Below are 22,015 nucleotides of genomic sequence, written 5' to 3' on the forward strand. Positions count from 1 at the left end.
TTAAGAATTGTGATGCTGGAAAGAAAAATAAATGTGTGGAAAAACATATCCAACCTTGGATGTTACAGAAGGTATAAAGCTTCCTCTCCTCCACGAAGCTATGTTAGATTGCCTTGCAAATAATGTTTCTAATTTAATGAACTGTCTACATTTTTTAAATGCTTTTTAAAGTTTGTCACTGTGAAGAACACAGACTCTTCAACTGCAGAGATAATCAAAATTATAAAAAATATAAACTCTCAGAAAACAAATATAATTTTTAATTCAGCAAATAAAATTAACAACATACCTGCAAAACAAGGCTGCTCGTTTTGAAGTCTGATACAATTATAAGTTACTACGGACTCCTGTAATGTCATGCATATTTAATTTTTATCTCCAAATGAGTAAAATAGAAGCATCATTCCTGCCTTTTTCAATCTGCAGCATCACATTGGTTTAGCAGCATTAGTGAGACCTGATTGTGCCAGATGTTGTTCTTAAAGCTCTGAAGAAAACTTAATCAGGTCAGGACTTGGAGTTCCCTGAAAATTATAGAGAAAAATTACATTCTAATTTTCTTCTCCTCCTTTGATCACTTCAGCTTCTGCTCTATTTTTGGGTGAAAAGTTGGTGCAAATTGTTCCCATCTGCTGGATCTGGTCGACACGTTGGCTCTGGCATCTATTAGGCTCAATCTGCCTCCTGAATCAAGTGCATTAATGAAACAGTGAGAGCAAAATAATAGCAAAAACTATTATGAAAATTAGTGACATATTGAGTTGACTGTATTTAAACATTTGCAGGTTTGTTTTTTATAAATTTTGTTGACATATTGTGTTTAAAGTCGTCTCTTCCAGTTTGAATAATTCAAGTTTTACTTTTTAACATCTTGACTGTTGACATTAAGTTTCCGTAAACTATTCTGTTCATTTCCAGTTTAATCTGATCTCATTAAATTACGCTTACGGCAATATGTCACAGAGGAGTTTTCTCACGTTTTATTTGAGGAAATTCCTTTATTCCTGTTTTTAAAACTGTCATGACAACAAATGAGGAAGTGTTGTGAGGAAAGTTAACAGATTGATGACGTCTGTGTGCTAATTTAAGGGTTTATATTTCAGTCCACATCAAAGGAGCTTGAGCTGCTTTTCTTCTCCGAAATATTTCCAACACTCAACGTTAGCTTGAGGGTAAAGGTTGAAAATGATCAAATAATGAACTTTTATTTCTCTCATATTCTGCTTTTGGTGTTTCTGTGCTCAAGTTGGGAAACCTGGATCTACAGTGAGAGAAATCCTGTTGCATCATGGGTTGAAAGGCCCCTCATAGAGAGCAGGAAGCCTTTCTGAAACGCCAGATTTGCAAATGCATTCTGCAACAAAGACCTTCACTTCTGTAGACATGGTGTGTAATCTGAAAAAATAAAAATTAAAGTGTTTGGGCAGCATTATCTTTGTTACATTTGGAGGAAAGAAAAACTTGCAAGGCTTAAAACATCATCCAAAGTGTTAAGTGTAGGGTTGGCAGCACCATGTTATGGGAGTGTTTTACTGCAGGAGGGACTGGTGCACTTTAGAAAAGATGGCTATATGAAGAAAGAACATTAAATGGAAAAAGTGAAGCAACATTTCAGAATATCAGCCACAAAGTTAGTGTTTAAGAACACGTGGGTCTTCTAAATGAATAATGACTTTAACCATAGGCAAAATCTTGTTAGAATCTGTCTTAAGGAAACAAAATCAGTGTTTTGGAGTGGATGTCCTGATCTCAGTGCTGTGGAAATCTAAAGAGTTCAACTTTTTTTCTTGTGAGTCCCCAGAATATTTTCCTAAAAGTTCTGGGAATCATTAAGATGTTTTCTGGAAAATCTGAGACGAGCCATAATCATCTTGTGGCTTTTGTTTTGAAACTCTGTCATGGAGCCATTTTTGCTTCTTTCCTTGGGTGAAGACATGAACTCTGACCTTGAGTTAGGTTAGGCCTCACTTGCCTTAATTTAGGCAAGTGAGGCCTAACCTTCAGTTCTTTGGATGCTGTTTTGGGATCTTTTGGGATCTCTTGGATGAGTCGTCGCTGTGCTCTTAATTTCTGTTGGCCAGCCGATCCTGGAAAGTTCACCACTGTTCCTTTGTTTTTCCATTTGTGGATAATGGCTCTCACTGTGGTTCAGCAGAGTCCAAAAGCTTTAGAAATTACTTAACTATTTCCAGACTGATGGTTCTCAATTACTTTCTTTACTTGCTCCTAATCTTTCGGTGATCTAGGCGTGATGTTCAGGTTTTGAGAGTATTTTGATGTACTTCACTTTGTCCATCAGTCTTCACTGAGAGCAGTGGAGCAGGTGTGGCTAGAGAGTGATAAACAACCACCACTTCTCATACAAAACCATGTAGGTTTGGATCATCCTTTCCCTAACATTAAACACCTTCATTTAAAAACTGCATTTTGTGTTTACTTGTGTTGTTTTTGATGTTCTGAAACACTCAAAGTGCAGAAGAAAACAAATGGAATCACAAAAGGAACAAACATTTTTTTTTCCAGCACTGCGTAGCTGGAGTACAGGAGGCCCTCGCTCTGGATCAACCCACTCTGACCTTCCCTGCGGCAAGCGGCTCCGACTCATTTCCTCTGCAGTGGCTGAGTTTCTCTGAGTGTGACAGCTTTGCTGTTCGAGCTCAACTATCCATTCCTAACGTTCCGGTTTGTATCAGCTCAAAAACGGTCGCTCTTGCGCATTATAGATCCACAGAAGGAATCAGCTGAGCAAAAAGGAAAAAAAAAAAAACACACTGGAGGGATGATGGCTTGAGCAGAGTCCGTATGAAATCCCTGGTTCAAACACGTCTGTGTGTCTGCTGTCAGATGAAAGCTGCATGTCGCAGTGGGAAGCCACCGCTGTGAAGCACTGAGAGAGGTCAAGGATGGTTTCAGGGTGCTGGGCTGCAGGAAAACTGTCTGATCTCTGTAAAATCAATGGAACATGCAATAAACATGGATAACGCTCCATCCTAAAGTTTCTCACTAAGCCTTCAGCAGCTTTAACCCACACACTCAGACTGAGCAAGAACCAGTTGGCAGAGAAGAAAAGGACGAATGATGACCTCAAGATGACCGGTTAAAAGATTCACTTCACAGGAGGTGGCCTCAAAGAAGGAAAGATTGCAGCAGGTCTCAGTGAACGTGGCCAAAATCCATTCTAGTAAAAGGTCACAGAGGTCACATGAATGCCTCCATGATGTGATGCTGTTAAAATTTAAGTTTTCTATTATTCTGAATCAATAAATTCAGAAATCTTTGCTTTTGCCTCCAGTTCAATTAGCGCTCCAAAACTCTTTTACATGGGTACAGTTTTTGCTGTTTGAATGCATATTAGTTGTTGCGGTAGTTTAAACATTCCTTAAACTTTGTGAGTCATGTGAAATATTAATTTTACCTTTCATTTATTGTCAGTGGAATGACATTTCCTTTTGGCTAAATGAAGATCTTGCCTTAAATTATTCATCATCCGTCCTGTTTTTGTAAGAAAACTAAACTAAATCACAGCCTTGCTTTAAAAGTTTCACAAGTTTTTCCTAGTTGGAAAGATGTGCAAAAATAAAACTCTCTGTACAAAGACACAAGAAGGATCTTTGGTGATTTATTTTACCAGTAAAACACATCGCCACCAACCTGTGGATGCACTTTTTACTCTCCAGGTACTCCATTCCTGCTGCTACATTTTCAGTCATTTTGACCAACATCTTAGGAGTCAAACTGTGACCCTCGATCCGCAGGAAGGTGAGGAAATCCCCACCTAGAAAAGTTTAAAACAGAGCGTGAATGATGCAGCTGAGTGGATGGAGCTGAAGATGTAGAGATGGTGTTCACCTGAAACGAGCTCCATGATGATGTAGATGGGCTGTTTCTGTGTGCAGACTCCGATCAGTTTTACGATGTTCGGATGGTTGTACTGCTTCAAGATCCTGTAGGACATGCGAGCATCTCAGAGACTTTGCTGCTGATTGATCTGTGTGTGTGTGTGTGTGCGTGTGCGTGTGTGTGTGTGTGTGCTTGGAGACACACTGACCTGGCCTCCATCAGGAACTTGCTCTTATGTTCTGGAGCCAGATTCTCTTTGCAGGACTTCACAGCGACAGGAGTGTTATCGGAGCGTAAACGACCTCTGTACACCTCCCCAAAGTTGCCCTGCAGAGACATTTTTAAACATCTATGTATGAAGCTCCTTCAAGATCTTTTCACTCTATTATAGACTTCTGTCACTAACTCTGTTTCCTTTAACCATATAATTCCACAACCTGACATGTCAAAAGTAAATTGACTTCATTTGGTCTATAATGAGGTCAGGTTAGTGTATTTCGTAAAACTGCAATGGAAATATTTTTTTCTCATCACGCGAATCACGAGATCAACAACTGGACGTTGCCACTGGTGCAAACCATGAAGAAGACAACAGGAAGTAGTTGGAGGATGATGGTCCAGCATGATTTTTAGGACTTGTTGCTTGAACAAACTTATTCACATGTAATTTTAACTGCATTTCTTATTTACTGCAATTGCAAAATTGTGGGGTTTTTTAACATTAGTGGAATAATGACAAAGTTTTGAGCACATTTGTAGTGCAAACACAGACATAGTCTTCTTCATTTGTTGCAATTGCATCAAGTTCTGGGCATCTTTTTGTTCTTGGTGAGTTTTTTGGGTTATTCTGTAGTTTGTGTAGAAAATCTAAACTATTTAATTATGACATTTCAGAGTTTTTAAAGAAATAGCATTTTGCAGAATTGTGCAGCGTCTTAGCCGTTATTCAGCCTTAATACTGAAAGGGCTAAAAAGTTTCTAATTTTTATACCGTGTATGAAATCATTACAAAAGGTGGGAAGTTGTGTGGAATAAAAAAACCAAAACCTGGTGTTGATATAGATCTTAGTAAGACATATGTTGCATCACCTCTTCTAATAATAGCACTTCATTTTTGGTGATTTGATGAGACTAAATTCTTTTGCTTTAAAAGGAAAATTGATTTTAATTTTGTCTAATGGCTTTCTTCAGCTGAGAAACGGCATGAAAATTCAAAAGTTGCATCTCAGACTCTAAAGGCCTGTTACAGTATCCTATTTTAAAAATTAAACGTGAGTTACTTTAGAAAAAGACTGAACAAGTTTGGATTATTTGAAATGAAAGGGCTGCCAGAAGAAACTGTTGGCACTTTGCAAAGTTGCATGAATCCCAAGGCTTCTGGAAAAATGCAATTAGAAAAGATTAGACTAAAGTAGAAATATTCGGTCCTAATGCACTGCAGCATCTTTTGCAAAAAGCCAACACAATACAAATTTTCTTCTCATCTGCAACCCAGATCAGATCTAAACTAGACTGACATGTAGTGAGACCTTCAGTGAACTTTGAATGTCTGAGAACTTCAGTGATATGAAGTGGAAAATAAGAGACTTAAATGACTAATTCAAGCTATTTTAACTAAATCTGATCTCACAAGTTGTTGGGGGTTTTTTTCCCCATGACTTTAAATATGTGAATGTAATAAGGTATTAATAGTTCAGATCCTAACACGATATCCTGCACTGATTTCCATCCATGTCCTGGTAAGAAGCTCTTCCTTTCTCTCTTCAGCCCTGAGGACACAGCAGCCATGATTTCCCAAAGGAATCTAAAACTTAACAGCAGATTAAATGAAACCAAAGAAAGGCTGTGTCGTTTAAAGATCTTAAATTACTTTTTCCCCTTCATGAGGATTTAAATTGGGCTTGCAAATGCAGATGCAGTAAGTGTTCTTGACCTGCTGCAGAGATTTTTTTTTGTATAGCTTCATGTTTTACTCTCGATACTCACGGTTAAAATCCGTTTTTAATAGCCCTTCTTACAACCTCCCACTGGTTTTGTCTTACATCAATGCATCCATCAATATTTGCAATGAAAATTTAACTTTTAGATTACAAAACAGCTTGAAGGTTTAGTGTTTCACAGATGAGTTAACTTTTCTCCAGCCTTTCTGTGTTGTGCATTTTACACCCAGCAGTGTTGCTGACCTGTAGCCAGCAAACATAATCAAGCGGGACCGCTGCGGTGTTTCCCCCCGAAGCAGTTTAAATTTAAGCAAAAGCAGGCAACATCAATACTCTTCCTGCTGTGCAGAAATTAACTCCCAAGCGAAGCTAAAATTAAAATGAACTTTCTAGAGACAGAAAGCTCAGGAATCTGAGCTGAAGTAGCAGAAACACCAAAACAGGCACCATTGAGAGGAAAACTTCAGAGGAAAAGCACAGCTGTGTTACAGCTAAGCTTGAGAATATATGTTAATTTTTCCCATCGCTTTCACTTGCAAACAGTGTTGAAGTAAAGAATTTTTTTTCATGCCACTTCAGTGTTTCTGCCAGTAGATGCGAGATGTACTCACCTTTCCAATGAGGGGGCCCAAGATAATGTCATCATGTTCAAGCACCCATTTATCCTGCAGGGGTTGGAAACCAAAGGAGAGGCTGCGTTACTCCGTGACAGCAGCAGGTGACAAAGTGGAACGGTGATTATTAGGGAAGAAATTTAATAGAAGAACCTTGAACAGGTTAAGATAGGACTTTTGCACAAAATCATTCTTAGATAATGACATTTCATTCTGCTCAGTTCTGCTTATTTTCAGCTTCTGTCAGAATGAGATGTTTTAGGGCCTCCTGTCACTTTAAATCCAAATAAGCTGCTGCTGGCCACGCCCTCTAACTCAACGCTTACACTCACACATGAACATTTTCTGCAGACAGATGCAGAATTCAACAAACGTACATCTTTGAAAAGCAGAAGTAGAGCCTTCTACACAACCAACAATTATGCAGCAAGTGGTTTCTGGATGGTAAGTCGGCATTGTACAACGCACACAGCGGTAAAGACAGCTGACCAAACTTGCTGGAGCTACACTTGGGTTGCTAGGTAACGGTGGAGTGGCTGCCAATTTGGGAGGTTTTTGAAACAGCTCATTTTAAAGACACCAAAAAACAGCGATGAAAAAGCAACGCACTTCATCTAGCAGCTCGGACAGAAAACCAGAGCGGAGCGCCAAAAGCCAGACCACATAGATAACATCAGGTGATAATTATGAGCATAAAGGTTATTAGATGCAGAAAGTTATGAAAGTCATAGTTTTACTTTCAGTATTGGTTTCTTCAGGATGGCCTCTGACTTCCTGGTGACGGGTAAACGAGACGACTGCAGGTGGTTGATAAGCTTCGGGATGCTTTGGAAACCTTCTCCATCCAGACGGTACAAATTCTACTGACACACATGGAAACGAGTTCAGATGAAACCTTACTGACATAAAATGTTGTTTTTAACTGTTAAACTAGCTGAACTGATGTGTTCTTGTATCCAGTTGGTGTTCAATTAGCAGGATAAATACCCAAGCTGGGGGAAACTACATAATTACTAAAATGCTTGCATAGTTTTTATTTACATAGAAAAAAAAGAAAAAAGCATCTTTTTCAAAACCTTTGAAGATATAAAAAACTGTATTCTTAAAAAAAAAATGAATGCAATATTAATTGAGGATGGAGTGACGCAAGAAAGTGAAATGCGAGCTGTGCTTTTTGAAAGGTTTACTTACATCCGTGTTCTGAATGAGGAAGTGCTTGCACGATCCTTCCCACTGCACAGAGATGACATCCACCTGTTTCTCCTGACTCTTCCTCACCAGAAAGTCTCCGTCGTTCTGGAGCAGCTGCTGCACCTCCAGCCTGGGAATGGCCCCGTGATACCAGTCCTGCTGAGACAGGGGCCGGTCCACTTCCTTTACGGTGGGGACTTGGTGAACCTGGAAGCAGGAGGAGGAGGACAGGGAGACGGGATCTTTAATGGTGCTGGCAGGAGTCTTAGGAAAATAAACGGAGACAGAAGATGCGCAGAGATCTGGGAGAGATTATTTGAAGACACTTCAGTCGAGACTCTATAAAACTTAAAAGTCTGAGCGCTCCATCGTCTGTGCATGCCTGTCGGGCACCAGAGTGATGTGAAAAAGAGAAGAAGGAGCAGCTCACTCAGAAATTACATTTTATACTTCAGGTGCAGCATTTTAAATATCACAGCATTTCTGCCATTTGAACTCTCCGCCCCGTCAGTGTGTTTCTCAGCATTTTAAACGTAAACGTGCTGATTGTGAGGTAGAGCTGAATTTGGGTCGAGCAGAACTTTGAAAGCAGTTGACCTTAAAATGTCCGTGCAGCATGGTGTCAGAGCACGTCAAACCCACAGGATGTCCTCCGAAACTCTGACACGGCGTCTGCAGTGTGATTTATTGTTTGTTGCACTGTGAGGTTTGGGAATTCAAAAACAGGCCCTGCAGTCAATCTGCACTAAGGTAGGACCAAAAGAGGAAGGGACATTACCTTCAGCAGGAACAAATGTCCTTCACTCATAATAATATAATATAAAGCTGTAACCAGTATGGGTGTGCTGTGGTAGCACAGCCCTTGAATGGAGGCTTTAGTCCTCGACACGGCCGTCGCAGGTTTGATTCCCGGCCTGGTGACCTTTGTCTTCCTCCTTCTCTCATTACTCTCTTTCTTGTCAATTCACTATCAAATAAAGGCCACAAGAGCCAATAATAAAAAAAAAAGCTGTAACAGGTACTATGAGGTTAAATAGTGCACTAATCAACTTCACAAATAAATGTCTAACAGAATTGAATGAGAAACAATATAATAATAACAATATTATATAAAATAATTATAGATTTTAAAATTATAGTTCAATTTTAGATAATATGATAAAATATTAGGAAAAATTATTATCTATAATATAATATAATTTCCCTCCATCTATTTTCTAACACCCTACTGGGGTCAGGAGGTGCTGGTGTCCATCTCCAGTTAACGTTCCGGGCGAGAGGCGGGTTACACCCTGGACAGGTTGGCAGTCCATCGCAGGGCAACACTGAGACAGACTGGAAAAACAGGCATACACACGCACACACACACACACACACACACACACACACTCCCAGGGAGAATTTAGAGAGACCAATTAACCTGACAGTCATGTTTTTGGACTGTGGGAGTCAGAGAACCCGGAGAGAACCCACCATGCACAGGGAGAACATGCAAACTCCGGGCCGGGAATCGAACCCAGGACCTTCTTGCTGCAAGGCAACAGCTCTACCAACTTACAACCATGATTCATTTAAAATTTACCGTACTAAACCCATCATGACCTCTATTTCCTGCAGGTAAGACAAAAAGTTAATATCACACTTCCTTAATTCTTATACAGTCTATATAATCAGGCTGGACCAGTCTAACCTGACAGACGAACTGCAGTTATACATTTTATAAATTTCTCATTCTTATTTTCGACTGGACGTTGTGGTTAGTTTGCTGTAATTTTTGTTGCTGTAGTCGCCATTGAGCTCAATTTTCTTTGAATGAACATGTTAATGTTTTTGACACATTAACTAATAAATAACATAGTAAATCAACAAACTTCTCAGAATATTTTGTACAGATGACAAATATCTGATTAACAGTTTGGTCAGGTAGTTAACCCTAATCACAAACTGCTGATCATATTTCTGTAAATAAGGGAAACTTCAGCAGCAGCTCATAATCAATAAAACATCAATTAGTAATTAGTCTCACATTTATCTCTGGCTCATTTCATAATCAGTTATTGACTAATATTGGCCTTTTTAATTTAACGAGATAATCATGATAGGTTAATGATCAACTACATTCAGTTCATAATTTCTGTTCAACAAAACGATTGTTTTTCTGGCCCTTATTTGTAAGATGTTACCAAAATGTGGTCATTTTTATCACCTTTCAGAAGGAAGGAAAGTTTCATTCTGATGAATTTCATAAACACTCAGTTTGTTAGACTGATCTGTAGTGGAATGAGAATCATTTTAATTTCCTTGGGGAAATATTTGGCCATGTCAACATAGTTACTGTTCGCTGCAAAAGCAGCTTAATGAAATATTAATCCCATCCTACCTCAGATTTGTGTCGAAACAGGTTGCTCAGGTTGCTCAGGTTGTTCATGATCCCCTCCACGAGGATTTTACCCGAAGTTTGAACATTTTCCTATAAACAACAGAGCAAAGCATTATGGTCAATATAAATGTAAACTGTAAAATGGAAAGAGAAACATTTTTATGCAACAAAACAAAAGGTAATCAAAAGAAAACATTTGCTTTAATTGTTGTTATCTATGACTCATGTTGCTTTCAGTTTGACTCATAATGTAACCGAACGATTTACCATTTCAGAACATATTTTTGTTCGAGTAATACCGTCATGCTGCAGTAATACTGTTAAGTTTGAACACTGGCCTTGGTACTCTGAATAAAATTTAAAAAATAAAAAAAAAATGCAAAGATTTTTCTCATTTGCAACAGTGGATACAAATATTTCTGTGTTGTCCTACTACCAACAATGACATTGACAAGTTATGCAACTTTGTTTAAAAAAATAAAAGAACTATGTGAATTCAAAGCCTGGTCAAAGGAAAATAGCTTAAGGTTTACTTTAACTAGACCGATGTTTGGGATTTGTAACCTGGTAAATCTATATAGAAATGGAAAGAGGTGACAACACCCAGCATATCTGCCTCCCAGAAAAGACTGCAATTTGTTTTTGTTTTGAATTTTTTTCCTGAAATTTTATTTCTAAAGTTTTCAGACTCCAGTTTTGTAGCGGTCCTCATTTCTATTCCATCTTATTTATTTTTTTTATTTAATTCTTTATACAAAACCTCCAGCTTCAACTTGATATGAAACTTTCTCTGTACCACATCAAGACTCGCTCATTTTAAAACCAAATGTCGGTAGTTTCTTCCCCACTGAAAACATCCAATCACTTCCAGTGAGATGTTACACACTTTCTGCAAGACGCCTGTTTCCTGGCCTGCTTCAAAGAACTGACAACAGCTGAGGAAAAGGCAAAGCAGAAAAGGTCTGCAGCAGGGGGAACATACATTGCTTGTGCTGGATGAAAGCGAAACAGAGTCCATGTCCAGCCTGAGGGCTTGTGGAGGTTCTCTGAAGCCCAGCTGGTCCAGTTTCTCCGTTATAAGAAGTCTCTGAACATCCAGTTTGGCTTTTATACCCTGAGACAGAGCAACCTGCTGTCTGCACTCCTCCATTGCATGTCTCTTGCTGAACTGATAAACCCTGAGGAGAGAAAACATAAATAAAGTTACTTTTTTTTATTATTTAGCACATCCTGAAGTTTACTATCTGCACCTCAGTCAGCTGTGATGGTCCATGAAACTAATTAGAAACATGCACACCAGCCACAAGTTTCAGGCCACAAACACATCCTGTGTGTGCGAAGGTGTTGCCATCTGCCTTTGATCGCTAAGGTTGTTTGTGTTATGAAATACTTGAGGGGTTTCCGGAAAACAAGTTTCTGAATTTTAATGAAATTTCTCAATTCGACATGAAAGTTGGGAAAAATATGTTGAGCAGAACAACATCATAGTGAACTTTTTTTTTTAAAAATCTATCCCTTAACTTGACTAAAAAACAAAATTAAGCACTTTATGTGTTTATTTGTCTTTATTGTTGGCCAACAGTTCAACCTAAAACATCTTCTATCTGCATTCGCCCTGGAGCTGCTGATGCAAGGTTGGTTATTTTCGCAACTGTTGATTTCAGCAGCTGCAGCGAAGTGGTTTGTGTTGGTCCGTGTGGTGAGCGGCGTTGCAAAGCTACTGGTTAACAGTTCAGCCAAAGATTTCTTCTTGTCTGTTGTGATAATCATGGGCCTACAGACATGTCATTTCAAAGATACACCTGCCAACTACCTGATCAGCTTGAGGCTCAGCCTTATAGTTGAAAGCTCCAATTGGTGTGCTTTAAATAGGACCTATTATTCAGAATTTACATATTGTACATTTTTAATACTTCCTCTTTGGGTTTCAAATGCTACTAAAAACAAACCAAGCACTTAAAAAGACAAAGTCATTTTCTGGTAATTAGTGAATGTTTTATACTATCTGGAAAATTAGCTCTTTCAACAACCTCCAGCTTGTTAAATCACAATCACTGTTACCTAGCAACCCCAGCAAAGCCACAGGACGTGTGGTCGGCTGGTTTTACCACTGTATGGACTGTACAATGGCTGCTGGATAAGACAAATGTTTTCTTGTTGACTTACTGCACAGAAATCACTTTCTACATTGTTGTTGGTTGTACTGGATGCCCCACTTCTGCTTTTCAAACATTTGTGGTTGTGTAATTTTGCATCTGTTTACAACCGTTTTCACGTGAGAGTAAACGTTGAGTTGGGGGGCGTGGTCAGCAGAGGCTTATTTGGATTTAAAGAGACAAGACGCCATTAAACAGCTCATTCTGACTGGAGATCCAAATAGACAGAACTGGTCAGACTAAAATCTCATCATCTCAGAATGATTTTGTGAAAAAAATGTCATGAACATGAACAAACCTATCCCAGGAAGATAATAGGTCTCCTTTTAAGATGGATATGACTGCTTTCCATTGGTTTCTAACAGACATGAATCAAGAGTAATGTGCATGGAGAATCTAAATTAAAAATTAGGAATCCTTCAATCTGCAAGCTAACGTCCAGGGAGGATGAAAATCGACAGACCACCAGAGAGGAAACCTTTTGAAAAGGGTTAACAGAACAGCTGAGAGCAGATCAGATACGATTTTAGGTGTCAGATATGAAAAATGTAGGAATGCCCTTTTTATGAGCCACAGTACCTTAATGGTTGACGTTCCACCTTTCTTCTTTCTGACTGATGATGATCCAATTACACACAACCAGCAGCATGCGTATCGGTTTTCTGTTATTTTACTTCCGCTGTCGGTAAATTATTTGCCATGTGCTGAAAACAACTAAACTAGCTCTTCCCTGAACTGTACTTCCCAGTCTTGACATGACAATGTTTGTGAATTGTTTCAAGAGAATCAAGCTGAACTGAATTACGGTGCAGTCTGAAGCAGAGGATCATTAAGCCTGACAGCTTCAAAAAGGTCACAGCAGGTCAGCTTGAAACAGATTTTCCTGCTGGTTTACAAAATGTTTCTCTGAAAATCTCACCAGAGGGCAGCGCGACCTCCACTTACTTAAAAAACACCATATGTGCTTCCTGCCTTTCTGTAATGATTGTCAGAGTTTTGCAGGTAAACACTCTGTTTCCGTTTGTCCTTCAGGAGCTAATTAATGACTGTGACACCTCTGGACAGGCTTGTCAACCAAGAAAAACGAGGGGACCGAGAATCATAACTCCATGCATATTACTGCCTTATTATTATTAATAAGGTGCTTGCTGCCTCTTGAGACCAGGCTGGCTATTAGCAGTCACTCAGGGCTGCACACAGAGGCAAAGCAGGAGCAAGATTTCAGCAATTTGTTTCCTCCATTGTGTGAATGCAGCAGCCCTACGCTCACTTCACCTCTGGCCTTTTTTGTCTTTGTCCAGCTCGTTGTCCAGCTCCAGCTCCAGCTGCTCCACAGACATCTGCTGAGAGCCCAGAGACCAAGACAGGGCCAGCAGCTCCTCTTCGATCGCAGTCAGCCTAAGAGCAGAAGTACCATGAGGAAAGAGGGGAATTAAAGGCAGGGTTTAAAGGAAATAAAGGCAGAAAAGAAGAAAAGGAAGTCATTGAGATATTAACAGAGGAAACTGGGCCTTTGCCATCTGATTGTTCTCACTTGTGCTGGATCGTCTCCAAGGTGAGGTCATTCAGCTCCTCTGGACAGGCTTGTCAACCAAGAAAACGAGGGGACCGAGAATCATAACTCCATCATATTACTGCCTTATTATTATTAATAAGGTGCTTGCTGCCTCTTGAGACCAGGCTGGCTATTAGCAGTCACTCAGGGCTGCACACAGAGATGAAAGCAGGAGCAAGATTTCAGCAATTTGTTTTCCCATTGTGTGAACAATGAGCAGCCACGCTCACTTTCACCTCTGGCCTTTTTTGTCTCTGCCAGCTCAACATTGTCCAGCTCCAGCTCCAGCTGCTCCACAGACATCTGCTGAGAGCCCAGAGACCAAGACAGGGCCAGCAGCTCCTCTTCGATCGCAGTCAGCCTAAGAGCAGAAGTACCATGAAAAGAGAATTAAAGGCAGGGTTTAAAAGGAAATACAGAACAGAAGAAAAAAGGAAGTCATTGAGATATTAACAGTGAAAAAAATGCCTTGATCTCATTGTTCTCACTTCTGATTTCTCCAATGAGGTCATTCAGCTCGATCTCTTTGGGCCTCAGCTGCTCCGTGTCCTCCAGGAGGCTGCAGTCAAAATCTGCACAAACAGGATTCTCCCCGACAGACCTGAGATCAGAAACACAGAGTCAACAGCTTCACCTCCATCAGAGTATTTATGATTTTAATCAACTTTCAAGTGTTTTGCTTCTTTAGTGAGGTTCTGCTGGATGAAACTCTCGTGAACTCTGTCATCAGATACAGATGACGGATGACATTGCACACATGTGGACCTTTACTAATTAGGAGTGAGATGTCAAAGTATTCCTGCAGGATCCTTCAAATGGATGTGAAGAATAGTTAATAAAACCTCAGAGAGACAAATATTCATTTCCTCTAGACATTGGTGTCAATAATCATTAATTTCTTATATAAAAATCTGATAATATATATAATGTATAGGAGAAGAAGAATTGAATAAACTGTATCACAAATGCAACCGCCGCCTAAGGTCAAACTGAGCATCCTTCCATGTTTAGCTGAACTAAGGGTGCCTCTCAGGTTCAAAGCATCCTCTGATATAAATGACATCCGTTCAGGAATCCATGCTTTATTGAGTTTTATGAAAAGGGTTAAATGCTTTTGAAAGGGGCCACAGTTTTTCCCATTTTCACCAAAGCCTCTCAGAAGTGATCATACGGGTGTCTGCATCCTGAAACCTCTCATCTGTCACAGCAAACTGGAAACTCCTGGTCGTGTGACACATCTACAACTTTCTTCTTTTCACGGCTTCAGGTCTGATTTGACTTCATCCTTTTTCATTCAGCACTTCATTTTTCAGTTTAAAATAATTAATAACATCAGTAATTTGGTTAAAATTAGGTGCTTTTTAGCAGATATCTTTTTGATGTTTTGACTCTTAATCATGTTTGATATGTGCAATATAGTTTTGGCACCAGTCGTCCATAAAATACCCAACATGTTTGGGCATATATTAGTCAATCCTCCTTATTATGGTGACTTTTATCAGCTCCTCTGAGATTCACCTGTTCTTTTATGTTGTGTGTAAGTTGTGTTTTCCTTGCGTTTTATTGTTTCACATAGTTTTATGTCTGGTGTCTTATGCATTGAGGTTAGCATCAACCTGCTGAGTGCCGAGAGACAAACAGATAGAAACCCTGGGTTATAATCCAGCATGTTTACAAATATTGTGTTTTTGTTCATTAATATGCTCCATTTCTGCTTAAATACGTAAATAAATCTGAAATATGAGCCTCGGATCCATAAGTGTAGGAAACGTGTCTAACTCAAGGACCATTCTGGCCCGCTGTAGCTTTTCATGTGGCCCTCTAGACTCCAACTTACATCAATAAATTCCTCCACATTTTAGTAAATCCACAAAATCAAAGATTTTTTCAGATTTTACTACAATTTTTTCTCAAAATTGGCCAAAAACATTGTGTTTAAGGGATTGCTTTACTTGACGTGAAGTTGTAGAAGGTGATCGATGCGATTAATAAAAAGTCACATTAACCTCTTATATTAGCGCAAATATTGTAAAAAAAAATAAAAAAATCCTTACAAATATTTCTAAATGAACACCACACAATCTGTGATTTTAACCACAAAAACAACTAAGAAATTCTGGATGGACTGAAAAGGTCTTCAGTCATCATCTCATTTTACTGAAAGCTGAAACTAAGATATTTATTGATATTTGAACAGTTTAATGGATTCTATCAGTAGATTCTGACACAACCGGCCCTTTAAGAACAATAAGATTTTTGATTTTCCCCAAAATGAAAATGTGTTTGATGCCACTGGTGTAAAACTTCCCAAATAAAAACATCAGTATTTTTAGAATCAAATGTTTTTAAATTTAATCTGACTTTTGAATTTTTCTCTGTTTTTTATTAAATAGGGGTAAAACAGCTACCTTCATATTTTTGCATAACATTTTTGCTTGCTACATACAGCAGATAAAGTGGTATCAGCTATAAATAAAAGTGCAACAAATCTCAATAAAATGAAATTAAAACCCATGTATACAGACAAAGAAAATTCTTTATGTCAATTAATAAATAAAGTAAGTTGAAAATTGGTGACTATCTTTGTCTTTTGAGTGTTGCAGTGAATAACAAACCATTTTTTAAGTTTTTAGCGTCAACTTCTGCACGCTACTCTTCACCAACAATGAAGCACATGTTCATCAATAAACGCAGCTTGAAGGGAAGCTGATTTTTCTGATTTTTTTTTGCTTTTTTCTGCTTTTTTCAGGGGGTTTTTTCAGTTTTTTTCTTTGTAACAACTCTTCCATCTAACTAACACACATCAATCTCTCTAACTCGTTCTTCTTGATGTTTCTTTAAATCTTACATGTTTTTCCTCATCAATTATTTAAAGATGTGAATGGAAGCATTTTATTTACTTTGAATTGTTGTTTTTGCTGTTCTCAAACAGGGGCTTTTAATATCCAACCGACTGCAGAAGAACAAAGTAAAGCTTCAGCTTCATTACTAATTCATAGGAATTTGTTTTTGTTGAAAGTAAGTGAGAAATGTTGATAAACCAGACAAAATGTTGACGTTTCACTCAGAGATGAGGAGCAGCCACTGTGGTTTAACGTTTTAGTAAAATGTGAGAGAAACTGCTGGAAGAAGCTCCGTTTTCTCCAGCCTGCCGTTCATCGAACAAAGGCTGCTACACTTATATATCTCTTAAAATAATACAATTAAAAATATACAAATATGGATGTATGAAATTATTCCCTGTTGAGAAAAACATGGACGGTAATAATGTGGAGACTAAAAGAAGTGCCAGCAAGTAAACATTGTTTAAAGCTAAGAACCCAGCTAGCGATACAGAGCATTGACCCGCTTATATTAGCTTGACATATTTGTCATTTTGTCTATAAAAACAAGAATTGCAAAAATGTGTCATGTTTAAAAAACAATGCATATTTTTAGTGTCAAGCCAATATTTTTTACTTGAATCCAGGTATCACAATTAAAACATCAATAACGAGATAATTATACCGCTAATATTTCATCATTTAAACAATAATGGAAATTGTATTCCTTTTTATTTCAAATAAAGGCAATTAGATTCTGTTAAACATATTGAAGTTAAATCTACAGGTGTGTATGGAACCACATGTATGTTTTCTTTCAGGAACTTTGAGATTTAAATTTTTGTCCTCATCTGACCTCATGTGCAGAAAAACACGCCTTCATGTCTGCTGGCTGATCAAAAAATAATGACACATTAATCCAATCCCAGCCTGGTTACATTAGCAACCCATTAAATGTGGAGTCCACTTAAAAATGACTACATTTAGATTTTAATCAACTGCACATCAAGTTCCAGCTCATGTGTCTGACCTTTGACACGGGTGCTGACCAGAGGTTTCCCTCTGTCCAAACCAGCTGTTTGAGGTGGAAAGGTTCTGGGATGATTTATTCAGGAGCAAAACATAATTGAACCAGTCAGAGTGGATCAGAGTCAAATTCACTTTAAACCATATTTTAATCACCTTTGACTTGATTCGAGAAACTTTGTCTCAACTTTTGCACCGTTTATATTTACATCATGTTTTCCCTATGGACACTTTCTTGACACTTTTTGGTCTATATGATGCAAATATATCCTTAACTAGTTAAGGATATATTTGCACTAAAGGACCTTTAGCAGTTGTTTAAAATAAAAAGTGTAAGTTCAACAGTAAATTAAATTAAAAAAAGCAAAATGGATATAAAATTATGTATTTGAAACTACCGAGTCAAAACGATGAGAAATTGTTTTGATTCAGTAGTTTTAAATTTATTGCTTTATATCTATTTTTCATCAACTGTTGATCTTATATATATATATTTCCACTTCATTTAAATGAAAGTTTATTGACATTTTAAATGTATGTCTCTAATTTTCTTTAAGCCTCTCTCACACACACACACACACACACACACACACGCAGACTGTGTTGAATGCAATCTTACAGGATGAGCACCATCTCCTCCTGCAGGGTCTGCAGTGCGCTCAGCAGAGCCGGCTGCATCTGGCTGTAGTGATGCTGATGGTAAACCTGAGCCGCTTGCACTGACAGCACGTACTCATTGTGGAGCTCATGCAGCTTAAGGGAAGCCTTTATATAGCGCTCCCTGTTCTTTTCTCGCTCCTTATCTGCATAAAGAAGAAGAAGAAGAACGTACAAGACGTGTCTGAAACTGATCCTATTTAGAGAAGCAAAAACCCTCACAGTTCTCACCTTTACTCATGTCCTGGTACTTCCTCCTTGCCAGAGCTGTGTCTTTTACCGCCTGCCTGTAGCTGCTCTTCAGCCTCTCCAGCTCTGTGTGGGTCACCTACGCAAACAAAATAAAGCATTTTTGAATTAATAAATGACAACATAAATTATGACTCCGACAAGATGCTTTTTTTTGTATTCTTTGTTTTGTTTTTGTTTTTTGTCTTCTAGCAAATGTCTTCCTTCAAAGCACGAGATGCAAGTGAGCTGGAACAAGGAAACAAATTGCTTCACGGACGCTGAAGAAGCCAAATCAATTCAGAAACTGACAGCAAACCAATGCAGAGGCTCTTGAACGTGTAATGTGTTCTCTCCCTTTGGTCAAACACAAAATCAGTCAGCAGCAGAGGTTCAGTTTTACTGCCTCTCCCCTGTCTACAACTCCACAATCCTTCTCATTACAACAACAAGGTTCAATGCATTTACTGGGATTTTCCGTGACTGACACACACTAGTGTCTTAGTGGAAGAAAAGCACATACAGTCTTTGAAAATCTTAAGGCATTGTGTATTTGTATTTACCTCCTTTTGCTTTGATTCATTTAAATAAAATCCAGTGTAACAAAATGCTTTGGTAAAGAGAGCCTGGCTCTGCATGAAGAAACTTCTTACTGACAGAAAAATAACATATTGATATAAAGGAAGCAAAACACACCCTCTCTAAGATAAAACACGGCTTCATATTGTGACGATGAACTGGAATAGGATGAAGGTTAACCTCTCAAACAGTCTGACTGCATTTTTCAGATTTTATTTTACATACCGTACATATAAAAAGGAAAACCATGAATCCTTTTTACTTCCACGTAGCAGTTATGAAGTGCTGTTTGTTCGTCTGCTGTTAAAATACCAGTAAACAATTTGCAATTTGTTGTGTTGTTGTGCTTAATAAAGCATTTATTAATAGATTTTGGAGGTGTTGGAAAAGTTGTAAAATTACATAGTGAATATAGCCGGGTGTCAAAATAAGTGTGATGCACAGAACGTGTAAACAGGACTGACACCTTTGTATGTTTCATCTTTTTATTGCTTTTACAAATCAGTCATGATCAACAAACTTTAGCTTTTTGACAAAAAAAAAACAAAAAACAAAAACATTTAATATCAAAAAACTGATTTCTACAAAATAAGCGACTGCATAATTTTCTCCCTTCCCACCAGGATTCAGTAGATGCACCTTGAGCTGCGATCACAACATGGAGTCTGTGTGAGTCGGTTTCAACAGGGATCACACATCTGGAGACTCTATTTACTCCATTCTTTCTTGCACAACTCTTCAAGCTCTGACAGATTACATAGGAATCAGATTCTTTTCAAGTGCTGTCACAAATTCTCTATGAGATTGCAGTCTGGGCTTTGACTGGGCCACTCCAGAACATCCACCTTGCTGTCTTCAAACCAATAAATGTTCTCTAACTCTAGCAGATGGAAACAAATTCCTTCAGTATTTCTCTATATTTGTAACACTGAATTCTACATAATTCTGCCAGCACCGTGCTTCATTGTGGGGATGGTGTGTTCGATGTGATTTGTTTTGTTTGACGGCCAATGAACTCCATTTTGGTCTCATCAGAACAAATAACTTTTTGTTATTGTCTACCTAAGTGCAGTCAAATTCTGATGTAAGTTTTCTTAAAAAATGTTGCCGCTCTTCTTTACTTAACTGAGATTATGAAGAAAGTCTTTCCATTTCTTGATGATGGATTTCACTGATGTTTAGTGCCTTGGATTTTTTTTGGAATCCATCCCCTGACTTATACTTTTCAAAAACCTTTTCTCTGACTAGCTTGGAGTGTTTTTAATCTTTATGCTATAATGGTAGCCAGGAATAATAATTTAATGAATGAATGGACCTTCCAGATGCAGGTGTCTTTACACTACAATACCTGAAACACACTCACTGCACTCAGGTTATTTCTGTTACACTTTTTATGAGAATATTAGCACCAATTGGCAGGACCTTTGTTGAATTAAGTCAGCCACTTTAAAGCAAGTGAATAATTATGACTATTGGTCATTATTTTTTAGAAATCAGCTTCTACTTGTAAAAGTTTTGTCAAATTTTGATGATCGTGACTGATTTGTAAAAGCAATAATCCGAGGGGAGTGAAGACTTTTTACCAGCAGAGTTTCTTTGCACCTTGAGATTAAATACCATAAAACACAGACACAGGAAGTGGACAGCAGACCTGCCGCGTTCCTCCTCTGAAGGAACATAAAAGCTGACAAACAACATTTGAGGAAACAATCTGACCTTTGTCATGTAGCTGGTGGAAACGTTTCAAAGCTCTTTGATAGCATCTCTGACTGCTCTGTTGGCTCAGTCAGGACAAAAAAATATCTATTGTAAAACCGCACAGTGATGCTCGCATGCACTGCAAAGTAATAGCACCATGCTAAGCAAACGACCCAACAAATGTTTGTGCTGCAGCCCAGCATAGATTTACAAAACGTTGCACTTCATTTGTTTGATGTAATTGGGTAATAAAACAAAGAGGAAGGGCTCGTTTTAAACTGCACCGGGCTTTTCTGCTTAGGTTTATGAGAATTAGCTCTAATTATAAATCTGCCACTCATCTCATCTGCAGAGGCAAACCTAACACACATTATTGCCAATTTTCCACATTGTGTAAGTCAATTTGTGTTTTGTTTACCCAGAAAGAAAAGACTTTTAGAAATGGTCGAGACTGGAAGAAATAAGATTATGGTGTGTAAAAGAATACTTTGATGTTGCTAATATTTACAATGTACCTATTAATTGATTGCTTATATATATATATATATATATATATATATATATATATATATATATATATATATATATATATATATATATATATATATATATATATATATATATATATATATATATATATATATATATATATATATATATATATATATATATATATATATAGTTAGCACTGGATTTCCTGTGCAAGTTTACTGCTCCTCTATTTCAGGCCAGTGGTATTTTAAAGACTCCAGCAACAAGAACAAAACCTCAGTGATCTAAAACAAAACATGTTGAGTCTTTTTGTTCATTAGTAACTAACCCGCATTTTTAATGTGAAAATGGAAGGAAGGGAGTCTTTGCCCGCATTATTGAACTGAATATATTAGCGTTTCTCAACGGGGGCGTTCAGAGGACGGCAGGGGGCGCTGGCGGAAATCTTTACAAAAGGGGGGCGCTTCGATTCCTTTGGGGGACGTTTGCTCGATGGTAAACTTTACTTCTTTTATGCACAATTATGCCAGTTTAGACTTTGAGCAACTTGCTCAATACACAAAATTGTATAGTGTAACATTAAAACATGCTTGGCTGCAACTGTACCGATGGCAGCTCTTCTTCTCTTCAGTGTTTCTGTTAGCTTATTAGCGCAGCTCCGTTCTCCTGCTACTGGTAGCTTCACTGCACCAGTTCCTCGTTACACCGGCTGATGACGTTGCTGCGATTCACTTGTCTGGTGTCTGATTTTCAAATATTTTATGTTTAATTCAGGATTTTTGCACATATGTTTTGGCAGTGCTGTGATCATGTCAAACTTATATTAAAAACTGTGTT

The 22,015-nt window shown here is 38.2% G+C and overlaps 1 protein-coding gene across 1 annotated transcript in view; it reads right to left on the reverse strand.

Annotated features, from left to right (window-relative positions):
- fes (FES proto-oncogene, tyrosine kinase) overlaps positions 1-22,015 on the reverse strand; it is a 29,264-nt gene that overhangs the window by 1,465 nt on the left and 5,784 nt on the right. The window contains exons 3-15 of the mRNA XM_044097982.1: positions 18,413-18,509; positions 18,144-18,327; positions 14,196-14,277; positions 13,656-13,693; positions 13,397-13,519; positions 10,948-11,143; positions 9,966-10,055; positions 7,586-7,792; positions 7,132-7,254; positions 6,392-6,445; positions 4,049-4,167; positions 3,850-3,944; positions 3,652-3,775 (exon numbers count right to left, since the gene is read on the reverse strand). Of these exons, the coding sequence (XP_043953917.1) occupies positions 3,652-3,775; positions 3,850-3,944; positions 4,049-4,167; positions 6,392-6,445; positions 7,132-7,254; positions 7,586-7,792; positions 9,966-10,055; positions 10,948-11,143; positions 13,397-13,519; positions 13,656-13,693; positions 14,196-14,277; positions 18,144-18,327; positions 18,413-18,509 (1,532 nt within the window). The remainder of the gene's footprint in view (positions 1-3,651; positions 3,776-3,849; positions 3,945-4,048; positions 4,168-6,391; positions 6,446-7,131; positions 7,255-7,585; positions 7,793-9,965; positions 10,056-10,947; positions 11,144-13,396; positions 13,520-13,655; positions 13,694-14,195; positions 14,278-18,143; positions 18,328-18,412; positions 18,510-22,015) is intronic.

The sequence above is a fragment of the Gambusia affinis genome, linkage group LG02 (assembly GCF_019740435.1).
Source record: "Gambusia affinis linkage group LG02, SWU_Gaff_1.0, whole genome shotgun sequence".
In the NCBI taxonomy this organism is placed as follows: Eukaryota; Metazoa; Chordata; class Actinopteri; order Cyprinodontiformes; family Poeciliidae; genus Gambusia; species Gambusia affinis.